Here is a 25,931-nt window from a genome sequence, read left to right as displayed (position 1 = left end):
TTTATGTTCATTTTAGGTGCTTCCTTTTTTGTAAGAGAGTGGGTGGGTGTTTTTGTTTGGTTTGGCTTTTTGACAGAAACCATAGCCAAATTCTAATATGATTTAAAGATAATTTGTGGAATCTAATGAACAAAATAAATAAACAAAATAGAAACAGACTCATAGATAAAGGAAACAGACTGGCAGTTGTCAGAGGGGAGAGGGATTGGAGAGCTGGGCGGGGGTCGGGGGGGGGAGTGAAGGGATTAAGAAGAAAAAAAAAACTTACATGTCCTAGCTGGTTTGGATCAGTGGATAGAGCATCGGCCTGCGGACTGAAGGGTCCCGGATTCGATTCTGTTCAAGGGCACACACCCGGGTTGAGGGCTCAGTCCCCAGTAGGGGGCGTGCAGGAGGCAGCCGATCAATGATTCTCTCTCATCATTGATGTTTCTATCTCTCCCTCCCTTTCCCTTCCTCTCTAACATCAATAAAAATATATATTTAAAAGAAAACTTACAGACACAGACAACAGTATGGTGATTATCAGAGGGGAAGGAGGGTGAGGGGAAATAGACTTGACTTTGAATGGTGAGCACAGAATACAATATACAGGGGATGTGTTATAGAATTGTACTCTTGAAACCTGTATAACCTTATTGACCAATGTCACCTGATAAATCAATAAAAATAAATAAAATAAAGTTCATGTGTGGCCAACAGTCAAAAAAGATTTAGAGGAGAGATTTGGGAGCTAAGCGAGCACTCTTGGTCTATTGGTGGGAGGGCTGGCATTTGGTGACTGTGAGAGGCTTAAGGTCAGTCCAGTAGAAAGAGTCCTGGGAGGAGGAGAATGAGGCCAGACAGGCAGGGTTCACGTCCATATCTCAGTTAAGAGCCTCGGTCCTACTTGTCCCAGGATCGAAGCCTAGATCTTTAGCTGCTCCACGTGTGCTGTCCTGGAATGAGATTTTGAGGTTTACTTACCTGAGATCCATAGATGAGCAAAAAAAAACAAAAACAAAAAACAAAACAAAACACATAGTCATTGGAAACAGCGGCTTCCTAGACCAAGGCCAATGGGGACCTGGATGAGTGTGCCCCAGCCCCAGGCAGAGGGGCAGCACAGAACAGCCCCAGAGCCTGCTGCTGCCTCCTGGCCATGTGACCTTGGCAAGCTCCTTAAGCTTTCTATTCCTGTTTCTCCCTCTGGAAATGGGTTGGTAATCATCCTGCCTAAGATGGTTGTAAAGTGTCTTAAATGAGTTCATGTGCTTTATAATAGTGCCTGGCACATAGGGAGAGCTGTACCCATAAACGTTTGATAAAAAACTAAATTAAATTTTAAAATGTGTGGAAGAGGGCTTCTGCTTTTCTACATATGGAATCTTACCGTAGCCCTTAAATTAGGGGGAAATGTAGGGTTTTCATGGATACTGCATTCCTGTTCATCTTGGAATCCTCCAGATCTGACTCAGAGCAGGCCCCCTGACAGGTGTTTGTGGGAAGGAAGGAAGAGGGATGAGTGAGTGTAGAGGATGAAGAGAGAGAGTAATTAAGGGCAGGTCACTGTAAGAGGAATCAAAGTCTCCTTCTCCAAAAGGTGGGGAAAGACCCTCCATAAGAAACAGAGGGTAGAGGTTTTAAGTCACAGTGACCAGGAAGTAATTCACATTACCAATCAGCTTTTGCCTCTCTTGACCAGACACCAGATGACCATGAAGCAGAGACGGGGATTAAGTCAAAAGAAGCAAGAAAGTACATTTTCAACTGTTTAGATGACATGGCCCAGGTAAGGTCCGTGGGCAAGCATGCAATGTCAGCCCTTAAAAACCAAGCAGAGCAAGGCAATATAGGGTGGTGAGTAGAAATCCACATTACTCAACTGCCATGGCTGACCCTTGACCTCATGACCTGCCAGCCTGAGTAAGAATACCACTGGGTTGTGGGACATTTTTAAAGACTTACACCAGCTCTTGAAAAATAGCTTCAGTTTATTGGTTCCCATTTGCAAAATAGTACTGGCCAATCTCACTGACGTTATCATGAGAAGAATTTAAGCCCACGAGTACATTTGAGCTTAATGCCCTTGACTCAGTGTTAGTTCCTAAGGGCTGCTGTAACAAGGTACCACAAACTGGGTGACTTAAGACAATGGGCATTTATTCTCTAGAAGCTAGAAGTTTCAAATCAGAGTACCAACAGGCCATGTTCCTCCAAAGGCTCTGGGAAGAGACTGTCCCATGCCTCTCTGCTAGCTTCTGGTGGCCCCTGGATGGGCTCAGTGTCCCTGCATCCCCAGTCTCTGCCTCCTTCTTCATGTGGCTTCAGCCTGTGTTTCCTCTGGTCTCTGCATCTAAATCTCCCTCCTCTTTATCTTATAAAGACACCAGTCATTGGACTTAAGGCCCACCCTATTCCAGTTTGACCTCATTTTAACTGGATCACATCCTCATAGACTCTATTTCCAAATAAGGTCACATTCACAGGTACCGGGCATTAGGGCTTAAACATGTCTTTTGCAGGGACACAATTCCATGCATCGCACTCAGTCTCTCTCAGCTCGCTGGAGGGGCCACGGGCTCTCACTTTTGTGCCCAGAGAAAGTGCTAGAACTTCAGCTATCTTTAGTGTAAAGACTAGTCTCAAATCAGGGCAACCCAAAGTGAATTTTTCTTAAAGGCAATGAAAAGTAAAGCTAGAGATCAATAACCATTCAGCACCCCTCTTACAGAAGACAAGTGTAACCCAAAATCATGACGCCGAGTAGAGTACCCTTGTCAGTTGATTAGAAGCTTAGATTGTCTTAGAAAACAGAAATTGCTTTCCCAGAGCATGTCTTGGAAAAACATAGAAAGCACCACAAAACACGTCTCTTAACAGCTATGCTAGTAGAGACTTGATCTGGGAGGAAAAATCCTGCTCAAACACCCTGCTTGTCTGGCAGAGGTGACGCAGTGAACACAGGGACTGAAATGATCCGGCCCTAACTCAGGGAGCTACAGAGGACCACACACTGTAGACGTAGGGGGAGGGCACTTAGGCCCCAGCATGTCCCTCCGAAGATTAAATACATAAACCTTTTGCATCTTATTTTGTACTGCTTGGTTGTTTCTAATTGTGGTAAAATACACATAGCACAAAATTTACCATTTCAGCATTTTCAACTGTACAGTTCAGTAGTATTAAGTTCATTTACACTGTTCTACAACCAGCCTCCAGAGTTCTTTTCATCTTGTGGTTCTTTTCCATGAGGTGTGATGTGAGGCGCATTTTTATTTAACTGATTATAGCAAGAGGGTGCACATCCTGTCTCTTACGTATGTCACAGGTACCGGCAGCGACCGCCCCTTCCCCGTGCATGGCCTCCCTCTGCCTTTCCTGCAGAGAGCCCTGCCATATCCTGTGGGCAACAATGACATGTGGCAGTGCCTTCAAAGGGCAGACACCGCCCTGTAGGAATTGAGAAGGGGGGATTGAGAGATTGGATGGAGTTGCAGAGAATAAGGGGAGTCGAGGAGGCATAGCGGGGTCTTGGTAACCTGTCCTCCTTGCTTCCAGGTGAACATGACCACAGACTTGGAAGGGAGTGACATGTTGGTGGAAAAGGCAGACCGGCGGGAGTTCATCGACCTGTTAAAGAAGATGCTGACCATTGATGCTGATAAGAGAATCACTCCGATCGAAACCCTGAACCACCCCTTTGTCACCATGACACACTTACTCGACTTTCCACATAGCACACAGTAGGTGCCCTGCTCCGTGCTCTATACAAGGGCTCAGAAACTTTTTCTTCAAAGCCTCAGAGTGAATGTTTTAGGCTTTGCAGCCAAACAGTCTCTGTCGCAATCAGCTCTGCCATTGTAGCTGAAAGCAGATGCAGACAAGACATAAACAAATGAGTGAGGCTGTGTCCCAATAAAACAGTATAAAAACAGGTGGCGGAGCATAGGAAAGTCCAGGGCTGGGTGGGCTGGACTCTGGGTGTCTGTGCATGAAGGGAAATGCTCAAAATGGCAGGGTCCGCAAAGCAAAGCCACTCTCCGTGCCAGAGGTCACTCCCAGACTCTTCTGGAGGGGACTTTGTCTAGTTTAGATTTGGTTTCATTCATTTATTCATTCATTCAGCGTGCTGTGTGCTGTGCCAGCTGCTGGGGTATAGAGGGGGGCAGAGCAGATGGGGCCCCTTCCCACTGGGGCTTTCAGTCTAGAAGAGAGAAAGGTACAAAGTTAGTGATGCCCAAATAACCAGGCTGATATCAGGGCAAATATGGGGTGTGATGAGAGCGAGTGACAAGGGAGCCTCCCTGGAGACAGGGCAGGAAGTGAGTGCAGAAGGACGAGTAAGAGGTAAATGATGGGAAGGCTGGCGAGGGTGGAAAGGGTATTGCTCGTGGGGAGACTCCACCATGGACAGGACCAAGCCCAAGAGCTGGGGGACAGTGGGAGAGCTGAGGCCCCAGGACCAGATGGGGCAAACCTACCTTGAACAGGATTTTGAGCAATGGGGAGTCGTTGAAGGACCTATAGAAGGAACTGGCTGGTTAGAGTGTCAAGTTCATGAGCCCGGAAGACATGGCCATCATGTTGGCAGCTTAGAAGCTGTTGGTGACTTAAAGCTGTTTCAGTAGATGATGGAAACAGAAACCAGCTTAGCTGGTTGAAAGCCTAAGGGAAAGGTGAAGAAATAGACAGGATCCTTTCAAGAAAGGAGGCTGTGAAAGGGGTGGGAAGAAATGGAGGGGTGACTAGGGAGGGCCCCAGGGGGCTTTTGGAAGAGACTTGAGCAATTGAAAATGCTGATTGGAAGTGTCTGGTACCAAGTGAGAAACTAAAGATAAAAGATGCTCTGAAGAGAAGTTTCCTGAGACAGTGGAAGGGGCTAGGCCTCAGAGCACAGGTGGAGGACTAGGCCAGTGTCACTGTGGATGAAGGAGGGGCACAGACGTTGGCTGGAGTGCTGGGTTAGCAGAGGAAAGTTGAGGGAGCTCTTCAGACAGTTGTCTTCTCTTGTTGAGAGCAAGGTGTTTAGGTCGGAGAGTTTAGGTAGTTGAAGCAGAAGGTGGCAGAGAAAACTGAACAGAGAAATACAGTGGAATTGTTGAGCACAGAGGTTGGACATGAAGAGTAGGGTGTAACTGAACTCCCCGGGTGAAGGCCTGGAGAAAAGAGAGAGTTGGGTTCATCCAGGTTGGAGTTTTGTCAGGCTGCTAAGAGAAAAAGAGATTGACAGACTCATGATGTTGGAATAGAGCATTGTAATCCCAATGGATGGCTATGGGACCTTAGCTGAAAAGGAAAGGAAGTAAAGATGAGCAGGTCCAGAGACACTGAACAGTCTGATCAACTCAGACTGGCTACTTTAGTAATTGTCAGATGAACCAGATGGGTGACAATGTGGCTGGGGGATGGGGTACTTTGAATGTGTGGTCTAGGGGAGTGGAGCAGTGTCAGGTTTAATATCCAAAGAACCCACAGCCAGCACTGATCCCCGGGGTGAGAAGTAACTGAGAAGCCAGGGTGTCTGGCAGGTAATCCGTGTGCCCCTTGAAGAACCCCTCGGTGGCAGGGCATGTGTTAAAGTGGAAGACTGGGTCAGAGGCACAGGCCCGGTGAGTGAGCGGGAGAGAAAAGGCCACGGCGAGAGAATGGGAGACAGTACTAGTTTTCAGAGTCTGCGATAACAAAATACCACTGAGGGGCTGAGGGACTTAAAAAGCAGAAATTTGTTTTCATACAATTCTAGAAGTCCAAGACCAAGGTGTTTGGCAGAGCTGGTTTCTTCTAAGGCCTCTCTCCTTGGCTTGTAGATGGCTGTCTCCTCCCTGTGTTCTCACATGGTCTTCCTTCCTCCTCAATATGAATTGGACTAGGGCCCACCCTACTGACCCCATTTTACCTCTTTAAAGAGCCCATCTCCAAATTCAGTCACATTCTGAAGTACGGGGGTTAGAACTTTAACATGAATTTGGGGGGAAGGGCACAGTTCAATTCATAACACAGGATAACCAGGAATATCACTTCAGCCACTCAACCCAGAAGTATGTGGGATGAAAGTCACATCTCTGGACGTCTGCAGGGAGAAGCAGTGTGCTCACGAGCACCAGATTAGATAGGGTCAGGGAGAAAGGGAGAATGTGTGAGAAGAGGCTGGGGAAGAGAAACATTTGCAGATCATGGTTGACCTGCCATGACAAGTCTCATATTGGGCTGAATCTCAGGCTGGACTTGAACTTAACCAGCCTACAAGAAATGACTGGTGGCGCCCGCCACAGATGGCACTTCCTCTAATTTCAATTCCATTCTTTATCAGTTGATGTTAAGCAAGTCAAATCGCATTACAACAAACAGTGAGTCTTTAATTTAGAACCATGTTTGAAACAACCGAACTCCAGTACAAAGAAAGAACTTGGACCCATCCCTTGCAAACTCTTGTTATGGTATTTGTTCTGTTTCTGGGTGTGGTAGGAGTACTTCAAGGGCGGCGCGGGGGGGGGGGGGGGGTCATTCGGTACCACAGAGGGAAGCCGGACTTGGTGATTTACTGAATAGGACCCCCAAAAGATCACTTTTTATATTCGGGGTGAAGTAGGATGATTGAGAAAGAACTATGGATAGGAGATGGAGGGATGCTCTCCAGAGGGTTCACATTAGCCATCTGTCAGTGAGACAATCACCCACATAAAGTCAGAGTCACAGCTGAATGACCTCAGGGTCCTGTCCATCTCTGGGTTCTGTGAGGAAGCACACTAGAATGCTTCACTGTACTTGGTGAAGACCAAGCGGGGAGACCACAAGCGTCAGCTTCAAATTCAGAACTTGGTGTGGGTCCCAAGAGGACCACTGGCAATTTATAACTCAGAAAATGGGCCTCAGAAGGAAAAACAGGTCTTTGAACACACCGAGGCTTACCTGAGAGTAGCCTAATCCCTAAGGGCCCCTAGAGCTTGCTGAGAAGACCAGGAAAACTCCAGGGTGAGAAGAAACCTCCAGGCCCACCCTGCTGTAGACCCCCCACCTTTGGGACTGGGCCAGAGCTGCTCCAACATCTAGATGAGAAGTGAAAGAGACCCACCCATTTCTCCATACCAGGATTCTAGTGCACGAGTTCCTTAAAAACGAGTCTCATAGAAATAACCCAAAGTGCAACTGCCAGGCCATTTCATTTAGAAAATTCTGAGTCTAATAGCTTTTGGCTGAATTGTCTCAAAATTATTGAGTGCTTTCCATACATTCCAAAGGGAATATAAAATCTATATTTTTATTCCTTCAGCCTCTATAGGAAAGCACTTAGCACTGTGTTTGGTACTTAGTAGATGTTCAGAACATGCTGGCCTTACCAGCATTATTAGTTTTTTTTAGCTCTTGGTTATTGTAGGATACATTTTCCCTTCTCTCCAGAGTCTACAGTCAGTAAATGATTTCGTGTGCATTGTGTGGCCAATGTAAGTAATTCTTAACTCCGAAAGAAAGAGGAGTCTCTGGCATGTCTAAGACACTTTGGAGCATCTTTTATGGAAAGGATGTTTTGGGGTGGCCCACAAGCACCTGCTTGGCCCAAAACATAGCTTACCTATAGAATGCAGCAATAGTATTACCTTTGTAATCTTAAAATAGTAGAAAATTATTATATTTATATTCAGTTATTACATTATAATTAAATAAGTATTTAAAACTGAGCCTTAAATGCTGTTTTATTTTGAATATTAGCATTTGAGGAAAAGTAAGTTTAATTAGAAGAAGACACAAACTGACTGAGAAACAAGGTATAAATTCTGAAGAACACATTATGGTGGACTTTCACGAACTTGGTCGAGGGCACTTATAACTTTCAAGAGGATGTATATGTATATGTGAAGATTGCCAGTAATTAGCTCTTGACCTTGGCAGATTACCTGTCCTCTCTAAACGTCATCCTTACTCCTAAAATAGGGCCATCACTCATCTCTCCCTCTCATGGTGGTTTTAGGACTGAGTGTAAGAATCTTGCACTCAACTACCACAGCTCTCTGTCACTGTCAGCCACTATTACTAATTACTAATATCATTACACTTCTCATTACATGCCCAATTCCAGTGGGGAGAAAGTGGGTAATAGGGTCATGATACTGGGTTGGCTAGTTCCTTGGCTGTCCCCTAGATGGCGCTCGTGCCCCAGACTCGCTGGGAAGGATTAGCGCAAGGAGTTGTCTTTGTGGAAGGTGGCAGCAGGTCATGCATCAGAACAAACACATTTGTTTATGGGCCAGAAACCTTATTGGAAGCTGAGAGTGAGCAGGGAAGGTGGAGACAGATCAGCGACATGAGGAAAATGCAGTGAGAGCCATCAGATCTGTTGTGCTGTGGAGAACTGTTACCTGTGCAGGCTGGGGAGAAAAGGCAGTAAGACAGGGTGAAACTTATCTAAATAACGTTAACTGTAGCAAACGCAGACTTTACATGAAAAATCCAGGAAATTTAGGCCTAAAGTTTCCCCACTTGTCTTGTTTACTAGATTAACTGTTCTCTCTTTTTCTCTCACCATTTTCTCCACTTTATCCCATGCTACCCTCTTCTCTTTCCCTTATACCTCTGTCTCTGCCTTTCTCATGAACAGCGTCAAATCATGTTTCCAGAACATGGAGATTTGCAAGCGTCGGGTGAATATGTATGACACCGTGAACCAGAGCAAAACCCCTTTCATCACACATGTGGCCCCCAGCACATCCACCAACCTGACCATGACCTTCAACAACCAGCTGAACACTGTCCACAACCAGGTAAGTGGGGAGCAGAGAAGAATGGCAGGGTTGACAGCATCAGGAACTGTATTTCCCCAGCAAACCCAGTCAGAAGACAGAATTCCTCTACTGTCACATTCAACCCTGTAAGAAGGTGTTTGCGCCAAGGTTATTTCCTTTGAGACCCCGGCGCTTTCTGTCTACTGGTGGCTTTATTGAACAAGTTGTGTGCAACTCACTAAGGAAGTTGTTTCTGAGATGGTACCTCTTACCACTTCTCTCTGTCCTGATGTAGGAATAAGGTAAAGGAGATGCTATGATCCTTGTATGTCCAGCTTCTGCCTGGTACAGAATTCTGAACTGGGACACTAGCGATCATCCAATTCAGGCCCCTCCTCCTTGTCCCCAGACTGCTGTGTCCACATGGCCTCCTTCCAGGACAGATGAAACCTGTCCTTTCTCCAAGTCGTGGGGAAAATCAAGTCAGTCTGTCATCAGAATTCCAGCACCTGGAACTGAAAGGGACCAGGAAGCTAAGGTTTTCTTCCCATAGATGTCCTACCTTTCACAGAAAATTAGCAGAATCTAGCACCTAACATGCTGCTTAAAATATGGATTACACCAGGAAATATTTATTGACTGAATAATCTCCAGGCCCTACCTTAGGCAGTCTCTGGTGTCTAAGAGACCTTTACTGCCGTCTTCCAGTGTTACCAGTTCCCCCAAAGAGTCTCCCTAGATTTTTTCAGTTTTAATATCAATCTGCAGTGACAACACTCCTGTGTGTGTATACTCACATGCTCACGCGCGCGCGTGCACACACACACACACACACACACACACACACACACACACGCCTCCAGAAGAGAGGCTTTACTTCCCAGCCTAGCCTCTCTCCCTCTGCCTAAACTCTAGGAGAGGACACCGACATCTGCTGCCCCTGGGGGCCACTGGTGTTCTGAAAGCTCTCCTGAGGGGGAAGACCTAAAGCTTGCTAAGGCCTAGCGTGCAAAGAAACAAGCATTCCCTCCCAGCCCCTAGCCCAGCCCTCAGGCCAAGGCATCCACAGCCAGACAGGTGAAGTCCTTGACAAAATCTCACCATGGTTTTCTTCTTCCTCACCAGAACCCCACCACAGTGCATAGACTGATCTGGCGTGCCAAGAGCATGCAGAGCAGAGGGAGATCGATTTAGAAGGGAAGGTTGGCCAAACCCAGGGGAAGAGGGAGTGCGAGACCAGAGTGCATAGACCGTGTTCATTAGGCAGTGATTGGAGACTTTTGAGCGGGAGATGACATGCACAAAGTAGTCTTTTGGAAAGACCGTTCTAGCCTCTGTGCCCAACAAGAATTGGAAGAAAAAAAGTGGAGGCCAGAACATCTCTGGTCACGGCTTCCCAGGTCCCAGGCACCCGAGGAGAGGACCTCCACTGGGGAAGTAGCGATTGACAAGAGTCAGTGGGTTCCAGGGACACTTTGAAGGAAGAAGCAGCAGGCCTCATGGCTGACCAGAAGGTGGGACAGTTGTGGATACCGGTGCCCCAAGAGGGAAGCCCAAGGCTCCATGACCTGCAGAGTCTGGACCTGGACGTGTGGAGTCTGAGCAGAGTGGGAATTGTGTCTGAGGGGAAGCCTCCCGGAGAGATGGGGACCTGCAGAGAACCAAGAGGAAGCACAAGGCACGTCATCAGTAACAAAACGCGGACACGGGCCCCCACATGTTGTGCTCACTCCCCTCACACTACCTGGAGGCCCAGCATTCGGTGCTGCACAGACACTTAACATTACAACGTGTATCTTAAAATGCAAACACGTGCGCCACATCATTTAGTAATTACCCTCAAACAAATAAACGTGCTTTGCACTGAAAGGCAGCATAAAATCTAAGTATAACAAAATATGTGAAATGAGACCCTACCCTTTTTATCAAATGTGACACAAATACATACCCTTCTTGTAATTCTGTTTTTGTACGTGTCCAAGATGTCCTTGTGGTTCTTTGGTCCTTGTAACCCCTGGTGGCCAGCCCTCTTGTAAGCAGTGGTGACTTTGAAGCCATTGGTAACCTCCACCTGCCATGCTGAAGATCAGTGTGAATAAAGCTGAGATGGGGTAAAATTGGACAACTCCCAATTTAGAAGTTATTTTCCTTCTGCCGCCTTGCTTCCCATGGAGGTTCGATGTCAAATGATGTTGCTTTCTGAAAGAGAAAGGAGAGAGGACATAATTTCAAAATTGCTCTAACCTATCTCCATTTCAGTTCTCTTGACCTAGCATCTTTTCTCTCTGCCTTCCAGCCTTAGTAGCTGAACACAAGTGTGAGAATTCACACACTTAAAGGAGAAAGCCCAGGCTCAGTGTGTCCCTGTCCCTCTCTGTTTCTATAGCATATTTCTTTTCAGTAACTGCTGTACGGCTGTCTGAGGGTCTCTGCAACCAGTACTGCCCTCAGCCCTCCCCAGGCATGTGTGCCCTGGGCCTGCACCGCCAGGTCCATGTATGTGCACCCCAAGCCCCTCAAGTGTGGGACAGAGCAGGGGTTCAGCTTGCCCCCGTCACTATGTTCCAGGGCAGAACCCAAGGAATCCAGGAATCCTAAACTCAAACCTGGCTTTCCACAGTGTTATGAAGATATATTTGTCAAAGTGGAGGGCAGAACATAAATCATTTCTAGTCTGAGTTTTAACTTAGTAGTGTTTACACATGTGATCTGGTAGCATCGTTTGCTCTCTTGCCTGGGCCCCACAAACATCAGGAACAGCACCGAAGGCGACTGTCATGTGGCTGCAGGCACCTGCTTCTCCTTGAGACTTTCCAACCGAATTTCCACTCCCCTCTGTTTCTGCTTCTTTGCCCTTGGTTTTGGTTTGTTTGTTCTTCTTTGAGTTCATTTATTTGACTTAGATTCGTGTCTCCCAACCTGCCACCACCCTCATTTTTTATTTTTGTTTATTTTTGTTTAATCCCCATCATTCCTTTAGGCTCCCACCTCCACCAGTGCCACTATTTCCTTAGTCAATCCTGAGGTCTCCATACTAAACTACCAATCTGCACTCTACCAGCCCTCAGCGGCGTCCATGGCTGCGGTGGCCCAGCGGAGCATGCCCCTGCAGACGGGAACAGCCCAGATTTGTGCCCGGCCGGACCCCTTCCAGCAAGCTCTCATCGTGTGTCCTCCCGGCTTCCAAGGTAAGGGTGAGCAGACACCACCTCTCGCTGCTTCTGACCGGACCACCTCAGGGGCTCTGACCGCCGGGCTCCGTCACGCCGACTTTCCTGGCGTAAGGCCCTCTTCATTGCTTTCCATGGGCACTGGCATCCCTGCACTGTGGCCAGCCGAGAAACCGTGGGACTGTTGCTCTCACCACCTGCCAGTGATCTGTCCCTGAATGACTGTCTTTAACTAAGCACATGGTTGTGCTCCCATTGTTATGCTGGTACCAGCTCTTGGACACCTCACATGAAATATCCGCCGTGTGGCTTACCTATAGAAAAGTGCCGATCCCTGACTGCCAAGGCAGCCCAGGTCTCATGAAGAACATACCTCCCAGGCTACCCCCTGGTGATTCTTCAGCCAGACATTCCAACACGCTCCTCCTGGAGCCTCTGAGAAGCTAGAGTTGACCATGTACTTGGTTATAGTTTACACAGAAAGCCCAAGAATTTGTTGTTGCAAGCCCCATGGGGCAAGCATGTGTGGGTGCCCAGTTTCAGAGTCAGTGCCACTCCAGATGGACTCCTCCGTTCTCTCCCCGCACCAGCTGTGACGTAGTGACACACACGTGTCTTCCTGTCAGAAGCACGTTTTCCTGTCATGACTTGTCAGCATAACATTTCACTCTTGGCTTTACAGACTCCTTAATTTCACTTCTAGTCTTTGAACCCATTCAAGGTTGTTTTTTGGTTTTGGTTTCTAATTTAAGTTAGAAACTAAAGGGGAGAGTTCCTAAGGACCAGGCAATACCTGGAGGGGACCAGTGCGGAGAGGAGGGGAGAGCTGTCTTCCCCAGCTTACTTCCATCGCTCAACCCCTCTCTCCCTCGCCCGCTGTCTGGAGCAGGGTTGCAGGCCTCTCCCTCGAAGCATGCTGGCTATTCTGTGCGAATGGAAAATGCTGTTCCCATCGTCACTCAAGCCCCAGGAGCTCAGCCTCTTCAGATCCAACCAGGTCTGCTTGCCCAGGTAATTCTTTCTTTATGATTCCCCGTATTGCCATTATCCCTGTTAATGTTTTCCACAAAAGAGATGTATCTCTGCTAATTCCCTCCCCGGCAGTGAGTTAGGTGCTTCGAGTCATTAGAATATATCAGTAATATTCTGCATGATGCCTGAGTGAATTATCTTCCTAAGTGCCTAGCTTACAATTCCAAGAAGAAATTTAGACAGAGGGAGAATCTAGGGAGATTATTATTGTATCTTTGTAATGCAAATTATTATAGGAGACCTAGGTTTTAATCCTAACTCTACTAATAACTCTCAGCGAACATTTCTTTGCCCCAAATTTCCTTCTTGTAAAATAGAAATTATTTTTTAGAGCCAAAAAAAGCCTTGGAGGTGATTTATTTTATAGTTGAAAAAACAGGGTTACGGAAACAGTGAGCTGGAACCTTCCTTATCTGTTCATATAGGTGCTCTGATGGTAGAATGAGACCATGGAGGTGAAAGTGATGAAAAATTTGTAAAGTGTTACGGAAATTTAAGGTAACACAGTGATACAACAGTAATAGTAATAACACGGACTTTAATAACAGATACATCATCATTATGCCAAGTTCTTTAGTTATGTTTTATTTATGACCCACAACGCAGTAAGATATGTGTCGCCTTTTGACAACAATGGAAGATGAGGCACAGTCACTGGCACAAAGTCACACAGCAATTAGGTGACAGAACCAAGACACAAACCAAAGAAGTATGACACCAGCACCTGTATTTTACCCCCAGGCTATCTGCTTCTGTGTGATCATTTCCGCTGTTGCTGCCGAGGACAGCTTGACCTCAGTGTTGTTGAAGCACCTTGATTTTTATTTTGGTTTTTTTCCATCACCATTTATCCCCTCTATGCCCTCTTCCACCCACTCCCAAAAGCACCTTATCTATACTAATCAAAGGATAATATGCTAATTATACCAGACATTTTCCAGACAAAGCCACGGTGGCAGGGGCCGAGGCAGAGGCAGTTAGTGGGGGTGATCAGGCTGGCAGGGGAGCAGTTAGGGGGCAGCCAGGCCAGCAGGGGGGCAGTTAGGGGATGATCAGGCCAGCAAGCAGAGGCAGTTAGGGGTGATGAGGCAGGCAGGCAGGCAAGCAGTTAGGAGCCAGCAGTCCCGAATTGTGAGAGGGATGTCTGACTGCCAGACATCCCCTAAGAGGTCCTGGATTGGAGAGGATGCAGGCCAGACTAAGGGACCCCCCAACCCCCTCCCCCCCCAATGCACAAATTTCATGCACCGGGCCTCAGTTTTTAAATAAGGCAGGTTCCCAAAGTGTTTCCAACAACACTTTATTTATGTGTCTTGTTGAAGAGAAGTTTGCAGTTTTCATTTTAATGTAGTCAGATTGCATAGTTCTGTTTTGGGCTCTCTGTTCCATTCCATTGGCCTAATATCCTATTGTCTTAACTGTTCTAATTATAATATATCTTGGTATCTGGTAGAGATCTCATTCTTCAAAATTTCCTTGTCTATTCTTGTCCCTTCACTTTTCCATGTGAATTTAAAGATTACTCCTACATAAAAATTTTAGTCCCCCCACAAAAAAAAATTGTTGGCTTGTATTTATTGAACTTGACTAAAATTTATATTTACTTTAGGAACAACTGACAGCTTAATAAGATTAAGGATTAAGTTATTCCATCCCTGAACATGGTATATGTTACCTTTTATTCCTTTCATTAAAGTTTTCTTTTGTTGGAATATTCCTAAATATTTTATAGTTTTTGTTGTCATTAGAAATATCATTCACTATGTCTTTTAATTACTTGTCTTTGGTGTATAGGAATATACTGATTTTGGTCTATTGAGTTTACTAGACTCTGTTTAGTTCTGTTTCTATGGATACCCTTGGATTTTCTATGTGGACTATCTTTTTATTTGCATATGATAGTTTTGTTTCTTCCTTTACAATCCTTATACCTTTTATTTGTTGTTCTTCTATCACTGTGCTGATAGCACCTCCAAAACAATATTTAATAAGTGTTGATATTGGGCATCCTTAACTTTAAAGGAAATTCTTTTAGCCGAAACCGGTTTGGCTCAGCGGATAGAGCGTCGGCCTGCGGACTGAAGGGTCCCGGGTTCGATTCCGGTCAAGGGCATGTACCTTGGTTGCGGGCACATCTCCAGTGGGAGGTGTGCAGGAGGCAGCTGATCGATGTTTCTAACTTTCTATCCCTCTTCCTTCCTCTCTGTAGAAAATCAATAAAATATATTTAAAAAAAAAAATTAAAGGAAATTCTTTTAGCTGTTTGCCATTTGGTATTTTGTTTAGGATAAATAGTTGATAAAGACACTTTATCAAGTTTGCTAATTTTTAATGAATTAATATCAAATGTTCTTCCTGCATCTATTGAAATACTCACATTTTTGCTCCTTAATCTGTTAAAGTAGCAAGTTACTTAATAGATTTGCAGTGTTCAACTATCCTGTGTTTCTGAGATAAACTTTATTTGATTGTGTTGTGTTTGATGTTTTTATGCTTTCCAATACTGAATTGTTTGTAAATACTGTAGTTAGTACTTTTGCATCTGCGTTCATACGTAAGAAATGGCATATAATTTCTTTCTCTTACAGAATCCTTATTTGATTTGGGCATCAAGGTTACACCAGCCTCATAAAATATGTTGATTATTACCTCTTCTTCTGTTTTCTGGAACAGCTTGGTTAAGATTGATATTAATCATTCTTCGTCTCTTTGTTCTTCCAAATTCACACTACCAGCTTCTGTAGGCAAAGTCTCATCTTTTGGATAATTATAAACAGATAACCTTCTGTATTTAAAGCAGGCCTTCTACTCCTGCCTCTCACACTCGTCCTCATAGCTTCCTTTTGTTAGCACAGTTTGGTAGCAGGGCATTCAGAAAAGGCCAAGGTAGATCAAGAGAAAGAACTACAGCTCATTCCAGAGCAAAGTAGTTTGTTCGTACTTTATCTGATTAGCAGAAATCCAGGCCAGTCTCCCAGTGCTACTCCTCGGTAAGCCAAAATCTATAGATTCACATGCATATTAAAGGGTACTTTTAAATCCTCTTTTTGTGTTTGCACAGTTAACCCTTGTAAGCCCAGAACTATCTCTGAAAGAAATTACATTAGCATCTCTTATTAGCTAACATAGACATTCTTCTTTGTTCAGTTTGGTGGAAACCAACAGGCTCAGCATCTCTCTTTAATCATAGCAGAGTTTTACCTTTTGCTCACTTGGAAAAGGGTCCCTAGAGTATTATAAATCTCTGAGTGGATTTAACCTAAAGCTGTAATTGGGAAAGTGAACAAAAAGCGTGTGTGTGTGTGTGTGTGTTTGTGTGTGTGTGTGTTTGTGTGTGTGTGTGTGTGTGTTTTAATTGCTACAGTATATATAACAGGGAACTGCTGGAAACAAGTTGAATGTTCATCAGTAGGAGATTTGTTAAATTTGTGTGTGCATAAAATGGAACACCATGCAGCCATTAAAAAGGACATGGTAGACTAGTGCGTCCTCACATGCAAAGAGTTCTAAAATCTGCTGAGGAAAAAATTCCTACCCTATCCAGTGTCATGCTGGGTCTTTTGTTTGTTGGTTGCTTTTTAGTTTTCTCTCTGCTGTCACTTAATCCCTGCCAATATGTTAGCCTGTTACAATGGAGCTCTCCCCTAAATATTTTTAAATGGTCCCTTCAAAGGACAAAAATAAGCTAACTTTTAAAAATGAGTATGATAACTATAAGAAAAAGCAATAATTAAACGTTTAAACTGGTGCCTTCATTTTTCTCTGGGTAAATTTCTAGGTTTCAGGCAGAAGCCTCCAAATACTATTAATTACTTTAAATATATTCAGAAAACTGGCATCATTCTTTTTGTCTAAGTATTTAAACCTTTCCAAGGATTTGATTTGTGCACGTTTAGAGACGGAGTCTTTCAAATCCATTCCTCATGTTAGTTTTGTTTGCTGTGTCCTTTTCCTCCCCACATCCCAGCAGCATCACGTCCTTAAAGGGAACAGACCCGCTGCGGCACCCTGAGGATGTGTGCGTGGAAGGAAAGTGTGTGATCTTGCTCCCTCATTTCAGAGACATGAGAGTGATCTTTATGGATTGCCTTAACAATAATGCTGTTTTGATACTGCCTAAAAGCTGCTGTCACCTCTATGCTCCCAAACCCCTACCCAGAGCTAACATCTTGACCACCATCGTGGTGAGTGAGTAGGTAAAGGTGGAGAGATGGGAAGTACAGTTCTTGACTGAGACAGAACTTAATTTATCTCACTCTTCAAATGGCAGGCTCCAAAACCCGCTTTCACTTAGCGAGGCTGGAACAGAAACTCAGAGCCCCCCAACGTGTGGAGATGTCTGCTTGCCTGATCCTTGTCGACTCTGCCCTTGCAATAATAAGTTTTTACATTCTTCTCTAATAGCCGATCAAAGACCAGGTCTCCTCTTTCACACCTATCACAGGGTCTAGCATACTGAGTGCTTGGATCATGCAAATTGATCATGTGATTAACAAACATGCTGATTGCAAACATCCTTCACTCTACAGCAGGCCTGGCCGAGTGGGACCCAGCAGATCCTGCTTCCCCCGGCATGGCAGCAGCTGACTGGAGTGGCCACCCACACATCAGTGCAGCATGCGACTGTGATTCCTGAGACCATGGCAGGCACCCAGCAGTTGGCCGACTGGAGGTAAGCAGGAGAGCTGGTGCATCTGGCCTGGGAGGCGGGTCCACCATGGACCCTGAGAGCCGCTGCTCTGGCCTGTACCTGAATTCCTGGTTCGCATATAATTATTTAAATTAAGAATATTATGTGGAATATGACTACAGTGTAAGGAGATGTAATTTTTAAATAAGTGTGCCAAGAAACGAGAAAATCAGCTTCATTACTTTATGGTCAGTTGTCACTTTCGACCCAAAATTCAGTGACATCATTTAATCACCAGTATAATTCACCAAACTTGGCTCCAGATGATCTTTTGTTTCTCAGAATTAAATTCCACTCCCAAAAAAAGATTTGTCACCAGTGAAAGAATGCAGAAGAGAGTCCCTGAGGTTCCTCAGCAATTCTAGGAAGTGTTCTCAGGGTATTTTGCGATGTGGACACATTGGAGCCTTCTCAGATTTCCCAGGGGAAGGCTTGACAGAACAGGATTTATTTCAAATGGTAGACTCTGCTGAGTGTAGCTTTCAGTTAATAGTTAAGCTCGAAGTCCACTTTCCACAGACCCAAGCGGCATCCAGCTGGCAGCCACCAGCACGCCAAACCCCCAGCATCTGTTTCCAGAACATACCCCCCCCCCGTCTCTGACTTCCTCACCCACCCCATCCCAGCACCACCACAGTGCCCCCCTTCACCAGCACAGAGCCACATGGCACCCCCTCCCACATTGTCCCCAGCTTCCCATTCCCCATGAGAGATAGTTTGGGCTGTTTCCCATTCGGCCCAAACACTGGGGCAGGTCATACCCCTTACCCTCTGACAGGCTGCATACCAGCCATGTGGCCTCCCCCACAGTTCCTTTTCTGACCTAAAAGACTATTGTGAATGAACAGCTCTCGGTAAAACGTAGAGAAATATAGAGATATAAGCCCCCAGCCAAGCCTCAACTACAGGTTCCTCCATTCCTCATTTAATTTTCTGTCTAGTAAAGAGAGTACATAGGCTCTTTCCCACAACCCCATGCACTTCTCACTGACTACACCTCCCCTAAGAGCACCTCACTCATTGGAAACACTTTCAAACCAGGTAAAACTGGATTCAATTCTGGCTCTGCATCACCTGGGCAAGTTACTTAACCTCTGTGAGCCTCAGTTTCTTCTTCAGTAGAGTGGGGATAATAATCCTCAGAGGACTATTGGAGGCTGAAATTAAGATAAAATACAAAGCACTTGACCTGTATTTCATATGTACCATACCAGTGCCTGATACATGACGGGGGATAAATAAATCTATCCTCCCTTCCCCCATTGGCATCGGCTCATGCTCAGAAAGACCATCTTCCCTCTCCAGCTCATTAGAAACAACCACCAAATGGGAAGCTGTTTGACCAGGTGTTTTTCCTCACCCCTTTTTCTCCTAAAAGACCACATACATAGTGTACTCTTTTTTGTTTTCCCTTTATCAGCATTATAGTTCATTTCATTTCAGCAATGCTCACATATTCACTGATCCATGCATATTTTCTTACTCCTCATCCCTCCTCTTACCTGGTTACAGCAGAAAACACTGAAAGCCTACACCCTTTCTTTCTCCATTTCATGCGTAGACCAAAGAACATCCATAATCATGGCTAATAAACAAAAGACAAGTACCAGTGCTAGACCTGTATCAATGGAAAAAGAGAACCGTGTCAGTAGAAGAAATAGCAAAAACAAAATAAAGAAGCTATAACATCAGTTTCTAAAATCCATGTAAATGTTCAAGACATTATCAAATCTCTACAAAAGTGTCTCCCTCTTTTTTTTCTACTAATTTCCCCCAAGTTGCAAAGATAAATTTTACAATATTTTAAAAATTCAAATGAATTATCTTATAGCTTTTAATTTTTTTATGTATTAAGTGGGCTTTTATGGGCAAGCCTCTGAATTAATCACCACTTTTAATATTTCTGTGGGAAAACAACCTTTGAGCTCCATACAACCCAAATCATAAGAGCTTTTGAAACAACCCATTTTCAAGATAATGGCTGCCAACATTACTATCAGCATGTCTGACTGTTATTTATCTTGATTTAATACCAAACTCTCTCTATCTATATATATAAAGAGGTGTGGGAACCCCTTTCACGTCCCGCATGGTTCAGGGTTCAAGTTCAGGGTTCGGGTCTGGAGGAGGCCGCACACAAATGAAAGAGACTAGAAAAATATTAATTTGGGAAGTGGGGGCCAGGCGGAAGCCCAACTCTAGTGGGAGGACTGTGCCTTGCTTTGGCCTTGCCACCCCTTTTATTCAGGTTTGGGATACACCCATTGCCCTTAGGCAGGCAATTCCAGTAACAGGCAGATTATCTTATCAGTAAGGATTTACATGATTATTTGGTGGGGAAGTTGCTTCAGCTACCATTGTCTCAATTAGATAGGGAGTGGTTGGCTCTGACCTTTCAGACCTTCAAGATTGACCAGCCTTCTGGGTTCCTTGTCCACACCTTTCTAATTAGTGAGACAATGATCAGTTTCTGGCAAAGAGGTAATATGCAAATTAGCCAGGACCCTGTAATAGTCACGACCGTCTCAGGAGGAGGCTGCGTGCGCAGTGAGGCAAGCCACGGATGGCGTAGGCCCGGAGCGGACACACACACAGGGGGGCCCGCCCCAGCCGCTGCAATGCGGCTGGAGCAGGCCTGGAGCAGACACACTGCGGTGCACCAGCAGTCCCGCCTCTGCGCGTGAGCTGCAGAGGAAACACCTTTTCTGACCGCTCATTGGCTAAGCTCCTTGTATGGCACTCACAGTGTTCTTAGTAACTTGGGTAATAAGAATCCAAGAAGGTGATCTAGGGTTTTTCCACCTCACTCCTGGAGGAAAAAATGAAGGTCCGCTGCTGGAGGGGCTAAGAAATGTCATATCCTGCCCTAGCCAGTTTTGCTCAGTGGATAGAGCCTTGGCCTGTGGACTGCAGGGTCTCGGTTCGATTCCGATCAAGGGCATGTACCTAGGTTGCAGGCTCCTCCCTGGCTGGGGCCCAGGTCAGGGCTCATGCAGGAGGCAACCAATTGAAGTGTCCCTTGCAGATTGATGTTTCTCTCTTTCTTTCCCTGTCTCTTCCACATTCTCTAAAAGTCAATGGAAAAATATCCTCAGGTGAGGATAAAAAAAAGAAAGGAAGAAACGGCATATCCTATGAAAGAGACATCTTGAAAATGCCTAAAGAAAGTTATCATTTTTTTCGTGGTGAAGGGACTGGAGTCCATGTTGATGAAAACACCTTGGCAGCTGCAGCAGCCGGCAGTGGCAGCAGCAGTGGGGTGATGGGGGTGGTGCCTTCCCCTGATCAGCCCAGTCGCTTTCTGCAGTGGGAGGCCAGACTGCGGCTTAGGCCCGCTCCCCACGGTAGGACATTCCCTGAGGGCTCCCGGACTGTGAGAGGGGGCAGGCTGGGCTGAGGGATTCCCCCCCAACACCCAGTGCACAAATTTTGTGCACTGGGCCTCTAGTGTATATATATATATATCTAGGCAACCTTCAGTTACTCTAATTGTTCATTCAGCAAGCATGTAATTAATTGATCAGCTGTTACATGCTGAACACTGAGCTAGCCACTGAGAGAATTCAATAGCATTCGACATCAAACACCTATGGCTGCCAATCTGCAGCGTTTGTCACATAAACTACAATGTCCTCACTTATAAAACGGTATTACTACTATATCCTGCCTACCTCACAGAGTGGGCTAACCCATTGAAGGCACTTTGTAAATTCTGTGAAAGTTGGAGGGAATGTTTATCTGCTCTCCCCGGACCTGGGGCTGAGCTTGCATACTTGGCATTCATTCTTCCTCTTTCAGAACAGCCCTGACACTTCACTGCCCTGGGAAACTCACCTGATGAGCTCGCTGAGCGAGGCTCATTTCTTCACGAACCCCACAAGCTAGCAACAGAACCAACTCGGGGGGTTAATTTGCCTTTTAACTGGGGAGGATCCTTTATCTTAAAAAAGAAGCCCTGTGTTTATAAAACCAATAAAAAGCCTTGTTTTCCCAACTCTCTTTCAGGAACACGCATGCTCACGGCAGTCATTACAATCCCATCATGCAGCAGCCTGCACTCTTGACTGGTCATGTGACCCTCCCAGCAGCCCAGCCCTTAAATGTGGGTGTGGCCCACGTGATGCGGCAGCAGCCAACCAGTACCACCTCCTCCAGGAAAAGCAAGCAGCACCAGTCCTCTGCAAGGTGGGTGGTGAATCGGCCTGGAGGCCAAGAAACCTCTCAGTGTCGGGGGCCATCGCCTGTGCTCCGGCCCCTGGCCTGGCACCGGGAGTGGCTGGGGACACAGGAACCACGTGGCCGGCACTGGGCTGTGAGGGAGGCGCTCTCCCAGCTCTGGTCTGTGCAGGGGTCGGCCCTCCCAGCAGCCCACACAGGGCCCGGGCTCAGGGTTCAGTGCCAGGGCCCTGAGCAATTCTGCCCCCTTTCACTTCTCTGGAAAACACTCAGGCCCACCTCTGAAGTTGCACTTTGGAAACCGTAACTTTTCTTTAAAATGTGCTTTTTTTTTTCCTGGAAAACTAAGGTCAGAAATTTAAGTTATTTAGCTGCATTAGTGTAAGCAATAACTTGATTAATCCTACACATTAGCCAGAACAGTAATCTTGCCCGTTCCCTTTAAATCCAGTCTCATCTCCGTAGACTCTTTAAAGTCAAGATTGACAAAAGGCCCATACTCTGATTCTATATACATGGTATCCCCCCCAAAAAAAGTGTGTACACAGACTTTGACTAATTATAAAGGTAGTGTTTATTAAATACATTTCAGCTGTCAGCTGTTGAAGTGTATATACGTTTTGAAGGGGACACCCTGTATATGGCCTTTGGAAAAGGCAAAACTATGGAGACAGAGATTGCCGGGGACTAGGGTAGGAGAGGAGGGGGTCACAGGGAAGGATCATGAGGGAACTTTTAGGGGGGGTGAAAAGCTCTGTGTCTGGATTGTGGTGGGGTTACCTGACCACACATTTGTCAAAACTCATCGAATGCTTCAAAAGGGAAACTTTTACTGTATGTATACCTCAGTAAACCTGATTTTTAACAAAATGAGAGTTTTCCAAACAAAATTGAAATCAAGATTGAGCAGCTGCAGAATTATCCTGCATTTCTCCCTGGTGGCACTGAGGTGGAGGTACCTAATTGCTTATTTGGGATTGCTTAATCAAGAGAAGTTCAGTATATAAAATGTCTAGAAAGTTTGGTTTTCTACTTCCTCATATAGCCAGGTGCCAGAAATTAGGCCTGCCTTTTACGTTCTCATTCAGAAATTAATCCAAGAGCTCACTCCCTCAAGTTGTCATCTTTCAATATTTCTTATTTGGGTGTTGCTGACAACTCAGGGAAATTCATCTCAGATCAGTGGCAGCCATCCAAAATACTTTAGTTTGTCAGCCCTGTGACAACACACCCATGTCATTATTAGATCAGGCAGCAGAAATGGCCACCATCTCAATCCTCACACACTGCATGCCCAGCCAGTGGGCCATCACACAGAAATCTGGTCTGACCCAGAGCTGACCTTAGCATCCTATCTAATAAAGAGGGAATATGCTAATTGACCATCACTCCGTCACAAAGATGGCTGCACCCACAGCTGAGGCCAAGTTCCCAAAAGGAGCCTTAACGAGCAATCAGCAGGGACCTGAGGCTACACCCTCCCCCGCCCCCATGGGGCTTGACAGGGGACCTCAGGCTGCACTCCCCACCCCAGTGCCAGGCCAGGGGACCTGAGGCCATGCCCCCCGCCTGGCAGGGCTTGACGGGGGACCTCAAGGTGCGCTTCCCATACTGGTGCTGGGCTAAGGGACCTCAGGCTACTCCCCCCACCCCAGCACTGGGCCAGGGGACCTCAGGCTGTGCCCCCCTGCCTGTCTGGGCTTGACAGGGGACCTCAGGCTGTGCCTCTCACCCAGCGGGGCTTGACAGGGGATCTCAGGCCGTGTCCCCCACCTGGCGGGGCTTGATGGAGGACCTCAAGGCATGCCCCCACCCTGGTCTGGGCTGGGGGACCTCAGGCCACGCCCCCCATCCTGGCGCCAGGCCAGGGGACCTGAGGCTATGCCCCCTGCCCGACAGGGCTTGACAAGGGTGGGACTGGCCGGGTCTGGATCTAGCTCAATGCGGAGGGTGGCCGGGTCTGGGTCTCACTCGATTTTGAGGTGCATGTGGGTGGGTGGGAACCTGACTCTGGGTCCCGTGGTGTGCCTCAGACTCTGACAGGAGGAAGGTTTTCATATACATTTTACTAATTTTCTTTCATCTCTGACACTTCTATTATAGAGAAAGGGCAAATAGCAATATTAAGTTATTTCCTGTAATTAATGCCCTTTTAATGTGCATGAATTCCGTGCACCGGGTCACTAGTCATTGACATAAGAACCCTTTGCTTCCCAAACTTCACAAGTCCTTCCCTGTTGCCTGCTCCCCACGTAGCTGGTGTTATGAGACTCATTGCTAGTGCATTTCAAGATCAATATAATTATAGTGAAAGTTATGTATTTGCCTATTATTTAAGACCAATGCTTTGGCAAAACAGCCTGAAAGACCAGAATGCTCTCCCTTGCTGGGTGGTGCAGCGAGGCATACTTTTCTTTAATAAGGCCCACTGGAAGTATTTTAACTACTGAAGTAGTGAAAACATAATCTCAAAATTGTAACGTATTACCTATAAAAAGTAGTATGGTAAGTACAAACAACAGAACCATCTTATCAGTAAAACATATAATTACCAGCCCCCAAAAAGGAGCAAGCATCATATCTGATACCAACTAAATAGAAAATTAAATAGATCCACTTTTACAGAATTCTCATCTTACGGCCACCCCATTAGCTAGAAGGTGCTAGAATCTCTAAGGACATATCAGATTCTTCAGTTTCATTATAGATTGGCTTTGGTCTCAAGGATTGATGGAGAAGAGGGGGAAAGTAAGGGAATTTTTTTCCCCTAAAGTTACCAGAAATTACATTGGCTAATTTTTTGTTGTTGTTGTTAATCTTCACCTGAGGATATTTTCTGTTGTTTTTTTGTTTATTGTTTGTTTGTTTTGGTTTTTGGTTTTTTGTGTTGTTGTTTTTTAGAGATAGTGGACAGGAGAGACAGAGAGAGAAACATCAATGTGAGAGAGAAATATTAATTGGTTGCCTCCCTCACATGCTCTGACCAGGGCTGGGGATTGAGCCTGCAACTGAGGTATTTGCCCTTGACTGGAATCAAACCCGGGACCCTTCAGTCAGGCCAATGCTCTATCCACTGAGCCAAACCAGATAGAACTACATTGGCTAGTTTGATAAGGAATTTCAGGTAAATCAAAATCAATATTAAAAGGTCCCTTTTTAAGCACACCTTTTCCTCTTGCACTTTTCCGAATTTTCCATTACAGTTGAAACAGACTGGTAAGCTTCCTATGAAGTTCAGTGTCTAAATCCAGAAGAATCTTTTTTGGAAATAAGAATTATAGGCACTGGCCGGGTAGCTCAGTTGGTTAGAGTGTCATCCCAATACACCTAGGTTACAGGTTCGATACTTGGTCAGGGCACATACAAGAATCAACCAATGAATGCATAAAGATGTAGAACAATGATCTCTCTCTCCCTCTATCTCTCTAAAAAAAAAATCCATTTAAAAAAATTATACGCACACGGATGCTTTCATGGCCATGTCCCTTTCCCAGAGAAAGAAGGAGGGAGAGCCAACCGCCAACATTAGAGCCATTATCAGGCGTCCTCAAACTACGGCGGGCGGGCCACATGCGGCCCGCCGAGGACATTTATCCGGCCCGCCCGGTGCCGCTGCCTGTCCTGCTTAGCAGCCGACTCGTCCCGGGCCCGCAGTGCGCTTAGGAATTTGTTCATAGTTTTTTTCTTTAACTATAGTCCGGCCCTCCAACGGTCTGAGGGACAGTGAACTGGCCCCCTGTTTAAAAAGTTTGAGGACCCCTGCATTAGATCCAGAAACTCCTAAGAAATGAGTGCTTTAGTTTATTAAATGGTAAACCAGCTATTAGTGAGGAAACCAGAGCTTTATGTGTCAAATACCATTTCTTCCACCTCTCGCCCAAATAAGACCTAAGTATGTTTGGGAGGATGACAAGGTGGAGCTCGTGAAGTCAGGCCTGGACCCTGAAGACAGGGCTGTGTTGGGGCAGACACCCCTTAAATCCTGGGCATTACATGTGACTCCACACGACCAGCCCAGTCCGTGGGCACAATCCCTCCTGTCCTCAGCCCTGGCTGTTCCCTTTGTCCTGCTGGGAGCAGGCACATGGAGCCAAACCAGAGCCCCAAGGAGGCCAGGCTGCTGTCCCCTCTGTATTACATACTTCTTCCTGGGAGCGCGTGGAG

General features: G+C 45.9%; 1 protein-coding gene across 2 annotated transcripts in view; it reads left to right on the top strand.

The window, feature by feature from the left end:
• HIPK2 (homeodomain interacting protein kinase 2) overlaps nucleotides 1-25,931 on the top strand; it is a 177,173-nt gene that overhangs the window by 137,151 nt on the left and 14,091 nt on the right. For both annotated transcript variants that reach the window (XM_080665721.1, XM_080665720.1), the window contains exons 5-11: nucleotides 1,685-1,771; nucleotides 3,541-3,725; nucleotides 8,576-8,738; nucleotides 11,761-11,887; nucleotides 12,759-12,880; nucleotides 17,431-17,573; nucleotides 21,597-21,776. In XM_080665721.1, coding sequence (XP_080521847.1) covers nucleotides 1,685-1,771; nucleotides 3,541-3,725; nucleotides 8,576-8,738; nucleotides 11,761-11,887; nucleotides 12,759-12,880; nucleotides 17,431-17,573; nucleotides 21,597-21,776 — 1,007 coding nt within the window. The remainder of the gene's footprint in view (nucleotides 1-1,684; nucleotides 1,772-3,540; nucleotides 3,726-8,575; nucleotides 8,739-11,760; nucleotides 11,888-12,758; nucleotides 12,881-17,430; nucleotides 17,574-21,596; nucleotides 21,777-25,931) is intronic.

This window comes from Plecotus auritus (genome assembly GCF_963455305.1).
Source record: "Plecotus auritus genome assembly, chromosome: 4".
Lineage (NCBI taxonomy): Eukaryota > Metazoa > Chordata > Mammalia > Chiroptera > Vespertilionidae > Plecotus > Plecotus auritus.
The sequence above is the reverse complement of the archived record's forward strand: the minus strand, read 5'-3'. Positions and strand labels throughout refer to the sequence as shown.